The sequence below is a fragment of the Solanum lycopersicum genome, chromosome 2 (assembly GCF_036512215.1).
Source record: "Solanum lycopersicum chromosome 2, SLM_r2.1".
Classification (NCBI taxonomy): Eukaryota; Viridiplantae; Streptophyta; class Magnoliopsida; order Solanales; family Solanaceae; genus Solanum; species Solanum lycopersicum.
In genome coordinates, this window is record NC_090801.1 from 56,996,481 (window position 1) to 57,006,842 (window position 10,362).

The following is a 10,362-nucleotide window of genomic DNA, read 5'->3' on the forward strand; positions in this document are numbered from 1 at the left end:
AACAAACCTTAGATCTGATCTAACAGATACCATTTGAAGCATTGTTACTCTTTGGCAACTGAATTCCATGGAGTAATTCAAATCTAATCAAAAGATTGTGTAGCATATACAAACACTCTGCGTCAACTAGCATAGACATTAACCATCCGAAGGACCACACCAAATTTGGCAGCAAGGTTAGGACCGCTAGAATAGAAAACAGAAAAATAGCCATCACCGGGTTCAAACTTAGTGAAGAGAAGTAAAAGGAGTGACTATTAATAACAAAGCTTTGAAGCTTATGTCTGAACCCAAAGGATATAACTATATGCTGGTGAAATTTTGGATAAATAACAATTCCAAGTGTCCTGTGCAAAAACATTAAGAAAGGTGCTTCCAACTCCCTGAGGAGCAGGTACATCACACCAATAGAACATTCGAGAAAAGAAACTAACCACTGCAAAATACCAGGAAAGCAGCAAAGAGACGAGAAGTTCTCAGCTGCTTTTTCAAACTAAACTATAAGTACTGAACATATAAGTTTCTATAACAAGACCCCTTGCAAAGACACTGTTCAAGAGAATGAAGGTAGTCATCAACTTCTAGGATTCCAAATGTTTGCTACTCCATTCAACCAGCTTCATGCTCTTATTCTGCATTTAATAAAAAGACATTTAATCATAATATTAAGAGGATCACCAATGTCAATGCTATAGGTACAGATATTTAATTGCCAGAAACAATTAAGAGGGTGAATTCAGTAGAAATATCAAACAGTACAATATAGTTAAGAGTCTAGCATACTGCAGAACTTTGAATGTCGAGGTTTCTAATAAAGATCCCTAAAGTAATCCAAATGTTGAGGTTTCTCATAAAGATCCCTAAAGTAATCCAAATGCAGGTGCTCCAGTTAACTGATAAATCATTGACAACAGCAAGACGGATGGAAATCATGCAAGAATTCAATGAGAGACAGTGAAATATCTTCTATTTAAATCAAATTCATCACCATCATGCTCAAAGAACAAAAGTACTTCCAGGAAGGATGTCATTAGTACATCTATATTTCTTTTTTGATTCTCATGATCTGAGATGCATCAGCCTCAACAGTTGGCTTCATTAAGTTAGCTACCACATAAACTTTTCCTCAGAGTAACTGGTAACTGAAAATTTGTTTGTGATATTCCTTGACGTCTTTTTCTCATAATTATTAATTATTTGTCTTGCCATGCAAAAAAGAGAAACACAATATCGTAACTTCACATTACTTCATTGTCTCACAGCTAATAGTAGCAGTTCATAACCTTTTGTAATAAAGCATATTTTGCTTCATAAAGGCCTCAAAATGCTGTTTTCTCCACTCGGATGGTTCTAGGTTCCTCATGAAATCTGAACCCCATTGATTTGACTAGGAGTACATGTTTGAGCTTTCACACCATTGCTGGAATATTTAACTAGCCAACACCTACCTGAAAGTGCTACCAGCATCACTATAAGTGAAAAGTACAAAGGTCCTTGGTGCGTCCTTCCTAATACCTTAAATTACTCCAATCTGGTGATCCTTCCAGTTGTTAATGAATTACATTAAGTTGACTAATAAAATGAGTTTTTCCTCACATCTAATCCATCAATCTATCCTTGCTCATGAGCTTTATAACCATAAACAATTTTCTATAACAATCTGTAGAAGGTATGGCATTTCAAAAACTTTAGGACTGCGTGATTCACCATTGTACTCCTTCATGCAATCTTTTTGACGACACTTCATATCAAAACTAAATTTCACCCCATAAGTTCAAACATTTAAATTAAACAAGATGTAACTGCTCCGCTGAAATACGGGGTACATTTACCTATACTTTCTTGCCTATTCAGCTAATACCATGAGTTCTACTACCTCTGTCCTATTTCATGTAATGGTGTTTGACTGGCCACAAAGTTAAAGAATGAACGTTCATGTAATGGTGTTCGACTGACCACAAAGTTAAAAAATGAAAGACCTCTTCATCTTGTGGTCTATAATTCCCTTAACATTTGTATGGCTAAAAATGAACACATTAAAGATAAAATGGGAAGTTTATAGTTAAATTGTTTCAGTATATAAAGGTGCTCTTCTTTTCATAAGGACTAAAATCATAAAATGGGACAGAGGCAACAATATAAATCAAACCCTACTAAGATATACAACAGTGAAAACAATCCCTCGATTCCAAACTACAGATTTGCTCCATTTGAAACGAATTTCAATGTTTAAAAACTTGAGGTTTTCAGCCGAAGATGTTCTCTATAATTTCTTCCAACATACACGTCTCGATACAGACAAAGACTCTAGCAATCCAACTAAAACACATCTCAGTGACCTCCCTGCCTCTAGAAAAAGAAAAGAAAATGATTAACATGTGAAGAGAACATGATGATCTCTCAGGACATGGCCATTCCAGAACTTGGATACATGACAAAAATAATGAAAGAGATCACAAAATCCTTGTTAGTTGATTAGTTGACCCAACTAGATTATGTATGAACATACGTGCAACCATTTGCATTCTAGATTTCTAGTATATCATATGGAAAAAACAAATCAAAATCATAGAGTCAGCATTGAATTCAAGTCTCACATACATTATAGGCGACATAAACAAGCAAAAACACAAACATTGACAACGCAGCTTGAAGAAAACAATCCTAAATGACAACATAGCAGATCAATCTTGATATACTTTTTAGCATGAAAACAATCATTTGGGCAGTATGCTCATAGAAAATAGCTTAATTTGATGGTCACTTAAGCAACAAGATTGCATAATCGGACACCATCAATGAGATGGAATTCAAGTTGACATAATGTGTTTTGAGCAGTTGCACAGTTAAATAATTGAGTTCAGTAAGAACAGAGGACTACACTTGATTTTCAAGAGGAAGTGATTGCAAAGCTACTGTGTATAAACTTTTCTGGGCTGTCAATCTGCATACAGTTTTGGCTATCATGCTTTCTTCTTGCAGTTAATCTTACAACAGTTAATCCAACAAGGCTAAAAAACAATTCTCAGACCAACAAAACACTTAAAAACTGTGGCAACACAAGATTAAAGTCAAGCATAAAGGATATCAAGTAAAACAAAACAGAAAAAGACCAAAAGACACGTCCAACTGATGAAAGCTATACATTTTTGTCCTTCTTGCAGAAGTACAAAAGGTAAAACATAATGTGGTTGACAAAAAAATAAAATAAAGAAGGCTGATGTCTAACCTCGATTCATCTATTTGATCCTGCAAACAACTCAAACAAGCCACAGCAACTTTTCCAGGAAGTTGTTTGCACTGGTCGTGAAGGTAACGCTGTAAACTGCAAAAACAAAATAAAAGGAATTTAAAAGATTTACCACATAAACATGAGCTGCCAGATGTGATTAAGAACACTCTCCCATATGAATGACAGAAATAATAGAAAGATAAATAACCTGATGGCCATGGCATTCTCGAGCTGGAGATTCTTTCACATCTGCAGAAACACTAGCATCAATTTTAGGAGCACTGTGGGGTGCCTCTATTTTTTCTTCATTTTCTACGATCGCAAAAGCCTTTGCATCTGTACTTTCTAAAGTATTACCACTTGATATTGCACTGGCATTGCATGACACTGCAGTAGCTGTTTCATCTCTTTTCTCCGATCCTGTCTCCATCAGAACTTCTGAAATAGTGGCTTTGTCAACTATAGCACCCAAATTTTCCTTCCAATTTTCCACAACAGTATCTGAAGCTGTATCTTTCTCATCAACAACACACAGATTTTCTTCCCCTTTCTCCTCCACCACCGATTCAACAGCAGATGCAATCACATTATCAGCATCTGAAGCACTTGCTGTGACTTGAACTATGTCTTCTGATATTGCAGCCTTATCCAAATCACATGCAGAGATTGTTCCCACAAGGATATCAGCAACTTGTTCATCAGGCAAAGATTCATTATCTTTCACTAATCCAACAGCTGGAGCATCATCATCAACCACAATACTATTCTTATCAAGCAAAGATTCAATCTCTTTCACTAATTCAACAACTGGAGCATCATCAACCATAATACTATTCTTACCAGGCAAAGATTCAATACCTTTCGCTAATTCAACAGTTGGAGCATCATCAACCACAACATCATTCTTATCAGCAACATCATATTTTTCTACTGAGCTGCTACTGCTGCTGCTACTGGAACTCCTTTGCAACCCTCCTGGGTTGGATTCAATCATGATTTCAGCATTCTCAACACTTATCTTCTGGCTCTCAGATTCACACTCAACCTTCAATTCCCTTTCAACCTGAACAAGACCTCCTTCTTCATTTCCAGCAATTTCCACTTCCTTGCCTTCATGTTTCACCCCATTGAATTCATTTTCTTCAATTGACCGATCACGTGAATCATCCAATTGCTTCTCTCCATCTTCAACCTCTCCTTCAGTAAACTGGTTTTGGTGATTCTGATAATCTTGAGATGCAGGGGAACTACCCTCACTGTCACTCTCTTTATCATCACGCTTCAGATCCTCCTCACCTGCCATAGATCCATCCATATTCATTCAATACCAAACAAAGCAGAATGTCACAAGTTAACAATACCCATCAGCTTTAATGACCCACAAATCAAACTTAACAACTAAAAAGTAAGCAATAATAGAAGTAACATGGGTTGGTGGGTCATGAATGCTCCCACCAAAAACACTTATGAAACAAACACACTATACAATCATCTAAATACACACAACAAGAAAACACCAATAACTAACTAAAGTTCAATCAACAAACATACCAATACGGAGAAAAATATAAAACACAACAGGATAAAGTAAACCAGACCCACCAATCAAAATTGGAAAACAGATCACAAACTGTAAAGTCCCTGAAGATTTGGGAGAAAAAACGCACATGGGTATGTCCAAGATTGATTAAAAAACATAAAAAGTTCATTTTTTTTCTAACCCCAAAACACCAAAAACAGTAAAACCCCAATTAGTCATTACAGAGTATGAAGTAAGGTACCAGGAAAAGAACCGGTACTTCGAGAAGGAGGTTCTACTGCTTGAACCTGCTTCTTTTTCTTAGCAGCTTTTCGCTTCTTAGCACCTGAAGGCATGTTTTGGGTTTTATGGAACTACTGTTGCTCTGTTTTGCAAGAAATGGGATCTTTTGTTTGTGTTTCAAAATCTGAAATTGAAGAATCTTGTTCTTGTTTTAGCTTAGTTTTGTGGTGTATTGGGGAATGGGGGGATTTTGAAGTTTGGTAGTACCAATGGAGAAGAGTGAGTAACAGATGGGTATTGGGTCCCCTCTATTTCTATGAAAATCAAACGAAGCGTCACTCTGTGTGTGGACTGTGAGGCTGTAATATTATATTTATATTTTTTTTTTTCTTACACAGATCACCATTTTCATTTTTATAACACAAATAATTATTACTAGAGTTTTTAACTTTTTGTCCTTTTTTGTTTGGATCAGTTTTTATCCATTATATTGTATTGTTGCCGTATTTACTATGTTTGTTTTAATTGTTACTTAAAATATATTGTACTATATTATTAAATTTCATTGTTACTATTCTCATTGTTACTTAATTTGTTTTTTCAATTATATAATACATAATATTTCACCCTTTATCTTAATTATTTGAATCTAGTCAAACCTCTTACCCTAGAATAATTAGTAAATTTATAAATTACAATATAGTACGATACGGTCAAACCAAACAATTAAATGTTATTAAACAACAACAAACAATACAGTCTAACCAAACATTATATCTACCATACAATAGAGTACAATACATTATGAAACAATATGTAACAATTATCCAAACAAGTGTTGGTCTCACCGTGAATTGTTGAGTTATAACACATCTTTTAAGAAAAACAATTAAAAATTATTTATTATTTATTTATATAAATGCGATAAGAAAAGTTTTACTATTCATTTATTTTGAATTATGAAAAAAAGTTGCGACAGTTCACTTAAATGTATATAAACTAGACGGAGTACTATATTCACCGTTTGGATTCTTATTAACTTGATACGTCTCTTATAAAACTATCGAGAGTTAATTTCTAATAATTCTCGTAGATGACATATGGAGAAAATAAAGAAGTATACTTATAAAAGTTATTTTTTTTATAAATTTAAATAAAACTGATAATAATGAAATAGTATGTTAATGGAAGTACAAAAAAGTTAGGTAATAATTACGTTTGAAAAATAATAAACACGAGAATAATGTTAGTACTATTGATTTTTTTTAAAAATAGTAGAGATATGACCACCAAGCCTAGGACTATTTATTAGGAGTTTATTTTACTAAAATTATTTTTATTCGTATAATAAAAAGGAAAGAGTATATTGTTTTATTTAATTTGATTCACTGTAATAATGGGGTGTTCTTTTTCTATTTTCTTCTACATTTTTTTTTTCAATCTTGTTGACAAATTTTCCATTCTTATGTCATGATTTTCTCTTTATGGTGTGACACTAAAAATTTGACACCTATGACAAATTTCAAAGCTTTAGCTTTTATTAATTATCAAAGAGAGAAGAGATAAATTAAACACATTAAAGAAAACACTTAAAAAATCACTATTTATTTTTTATTCTTTATTTTCAAATTTGGTGAGGTTTTTTCATGATATTATAGTGTAACAATTTTGTTAAATTTATTTTTTGTATCACCTTTTTTGAATCTCTTATAAAAATCAAATGAATTTAACGTGATTTATTGACTTCATTAAATTTGTTTTTAGTGTCACGAGATAATCGTAATATATTTTTTAAATTTCTTATAAAGACCAAATGAAGTTAACGTGATCTATCAACTTTGCTAAATTTAATTTTTTGTGTCACGAGATAATCGTAATATATTTTTAAAAATCTTTAATTATAAAAACCAATAGAATTTGACTGCGTGAGATCTTTTTTTTTCCCTTCTTATTCTCAATTTGCTCTAACAATGATTTTTCAACTAGAAACCTTATATTCAAATATATATTTACATGCAAATCAAATTTAAAGTAATTATCGATATAACTTGCTCTAAGTTTGAGACATTTCACGTTCTCCTTGAAATTAAATTAAACTAGAGAGAAAATACTTTGCTAATTTCATCTAACATAAAATAATTCAAAAACTTTATACAATTTATTAAAGTAGTACATAATTTTTAAATGAAATATGACAAAATTTGGATCCAGAAGTACTACTTAATAAAGCTATATATTTTCCAATCATATGTTTTTCAAATGGAACATGATCGTCATGTGATCTTACCCAAAGCTGTTGCCTCGATAAAAAATTAGTTTATTGTTTATTTTAAAATTAAATTTATAGACGTGATTTAAAAATACGTAAATTAAAACCGATCAAATGCGTGATTTTATATATTTTAACTTGTTTAATGTGTTTGAACAAGACAAAAAGAAAAATAAATATGAAAATAACCTATTAATATTATCTCATATCACTTTTTAATTTACCCCATCTATCAAAAAAATTACCCCATGTATTCTCTAATTTAAAATATTTTTCGTCTTATTATAACCAAAATATACATCTTTTTATTACTAATACAACTTTGATATACTTTTTCTGAATAAATCTGAAAATATGTTAACTGATAAATGCGCAAAATAATATTCACACAATATCAAAACTTACGGTATGATGATAAGAAAATTAGAGCTGTTAATATGGGCTAGTCCACCTCATCCAGGCTAACCCATATAAGCTTTGACATTTTACGGGTCAGGTCGGGCTAGCCCATTTTTTGTGTGGGCTGGAAAATGGTCGGCCCAACCCACAAGTACGTGGGCTACAGGCTTGCCGGGTCAGTCCACTTTTTTAAAAATTATATATTTTTTAAAAATTATTAAATTAAATTATAAATTATAATTTAAATATATTATCATAAAATATCGACAAAACAATATTACATGATGTTGATGTTACTACTTGTAAATCAATTTCACAAATAAAATTGTCTTTATAAAATATTTATTAAGTTAAGTTAAGTATAGATATCTAAATAGAAATATTAACTTAATTGTTTTGAGTTTGGACTCTCATCAATTTTAAATTTTAATATTATATTATATTTTTTAATTAAATTTTATTGACCCACGAATCGGCCCTACCAATATTTCTCAAGCTCCTCAAATCAACAGATTTATTCAAGTCGGACTAAAAAGTTCTTTTTTTTATGGGCTCCAAAAATCTAAGCTCAGTCCTACTAAATCCCCGGTTAAGCCAGGCCGGCCCAACGGACCTAGCTTATATTAACGGCTCTAAAGAAAACAATAGAAATGTCATTTCATTTTTTTTTATGAGTTTAAAATACGAAAATATATAAATGGAAAATCAAGGAAAAACCAAGAAAGGAAGAAAAAAACAAATTAAGTGAAAATGATGGCTTGTGAACCCAATAAAGAACAATAAGATAAAGAAAATGCTAGAAACAAATTAGAGGCAAAAAAAATAATAATTTATGAGACATAAATTTATGTGTGGCAAAACCGCAAAAGGTGATAAAAATAAATGAATGGTGGACAATTTGAGAACCATATATTTTGTGGGTTCTCATTGGATTTAACTCTTAGTATACACTTTTCGTTTTCATCATTTATAATAGGTGTTTAATTAATACTACTATCTATCTGGATTCATCTAAGACCTTAAGACTATATACTACTAAAAGTCACACGTGTTATGATGAAGTTACGATAGTTTAATAGGATATATAAAAATAGTGTTGTATATAATGTATTAATAATATCGATATTATTTGTGTTCATGTTTTATGTTAAAAGTATTATTTTATGCATTATTTATCTTAGTATATTAAAAATAACATGCATGGTATGATTTTATAAAAAGTATATACTCCTCTTGTTTCTTTTCAATTATCATGTTGCATTTTTTTAAGAATCAATTTAATTTATTTTTAAAGTTAAGGTAGATTACGTTAATTTAATATTTTAACATAAAAATTTTAGATATTTAAAAAGTATATATAAAAGTACAAAAAATTGCAATTCTTTTTATATCAATATGATGAAAAATAAATCTTAAAATACTAATCAAAATTCGTGCGGTTGAATCTCAAAAATAAATTACGATGACTAAAAAGAATAACGGGAGTATTTAATTACGAAAATACCTTCTACAATTAGTTAAGTACAAGTGAAAAAGATGTGAATTTTTTTGAAGGATAATTCTGTGTTTAACTATTATAATTCATATATTTAAATTATATGTATTGCAATATAATGATTTTCGATGTTTTAATTACACATAGCAATGAGCAGGTTAGATTGAAATTGAAAATATTAAAATTGGTCGAAATAAAAATTGAGTTGGATCTTGATCTGTCCAAGTTTACTTAGGGCTCAAATGAATTAGGTTCAAATGTATCAAAAACGGATTGGGCGTTGACCCACCTAATTTGATCCGATTAATCTCGATAATTTTAACAAAGTAATATTTACCTTATATAATCACAATGCAAATTTCAAGCTCAAGATTATTTTTTTTAAAAGTAACAGATAGATAAATCCTAAAAGATATTAAACAGATAATAATTCATACATTTAATATAGGAACATAACTTAGTAAATAATTTTAAAACGAGTTGCAATTGGAGATTGATGAATTGACTCAATTGAGAATCCCCCTAAAATGGGTTAGGATAAAATAAGTTAAGATTAAACCCAATTTAAATCATATTGAGCACTACCCCTAAAAACTCTGAGTGAATTGAATGGATTACCTATATTTATTGTTTGAGTTTATTGTAGACACCCATAAGACTATAGTGACAACAAATATAATATTATAATACCATATAGAATATATAATTAGCATCTAAAAAAGTGTATCAAATAAATTAATTTCGAACTTGAAAATAATACCTATTTAAAGTTTGAAATTCGAGAAGAGCTTTAATTTTCGGATTCTAACTTAGCAATTTGGCTAGAAGATGAAGGGGATTAAATAAAAAATTCATAAGTTGCAACAAATTTTGCCTTTAATTATTAGTTTTTCTCGTCTATTTTCTCAGCCATTTTGTGGCGTTTGTTAAAAAATAAAATTAAAAAAATCCAGCTTTTATAAAGTTTTGTTTGTTTTGAGTTTCTTTTTTAAAAAAGAAGTTCAAAATTTAAAATTTAAATTTGTTGTGGCACGTGATTATTAGATCTAATTGACAAAAAATTCAAACATAAAAATTAATTTTTAATATAAGATACATTTACCTCGAATCGGAATCTAATTAAATCTCCCAAATGAATTCAAAAAAAAAAAGAAAAAAAACTTTAGTTTCACACCCCTCAATTTTTGTTTTCTTCTTCTCTTCTT

The 10,362-nt window shown here is 30.6% G+C and overlaps 1 protein-coding gene across 2 annotated transcripts; it reads right to left on the minus strand.

Annotated features, from left to right (window-relative positions):
* Positions 1 to 232: 232 nt before the first annotated feature.
* Positions 233 to 5,371, minus strand: LOC101256345 (uncharacterized). Of its 2 annotated transcripts, none has more exons than XM_004232937.5 (4): positions 5,014 to 5,371; positions 3,441 to 4,528; positions 3,230 to 3,325; positions 233 to 632 (listed from the first exon to the last, which is right to left on the minus strand). In XM_004232937.5, the coding sequence occupies exons 1-3, from the start codon at positions 5,105 to 5,107 to the stop codon at positions 3,236 to 3,238; spliced, it is 1,272 nt and encodes a 423-aa protein (XP_004232985.1). In that variant the 5' UTR covers positions 5,108 to 5,371; the 3' UTR covers positions 233 to 632; positions 3,230 to 3,235. The 2 variants fall into 2 exon arrangements, with proteins under 2 accessions (XP_004232985.1, XP_025885126.1); XM_026029341.2 differs by lacking the exon at positions 233 to 632 and adding an exon at positions 2,037 to 2,349 and having other exon boundaries at positions 5,014 to 5,342.
* Between the last annotated feature and the right edge of the window lie 4,991 nt (positions 5,372 to 10,362).

Excerpts from the sequence above, each read along its gene's own strand:
- LOC101256345 (XM_004232937.5), bottom strand. The coding sequence starts at position 5,107 with ATGCCTTCAGGTGCTAAGAAGCGAAAAGCTGCTAAGAAAAAGAAGCAG. Across the intron at positions 4,529-5,013 it reads AAGTACCGGTTCTTTTCCTG|GTGAGGAGGATCTGAAGCGT; the intron begins GTACCTTACTTC and ends GATCTATGGCAG. Across the intron at positions 3,326-3,440 it reads GAGAATGCCATGGCCATCAG|TTTACAGCGTTACCTTCACG; the intron begins GTTATTTATCTT and ends TTGTTTTTGCAG.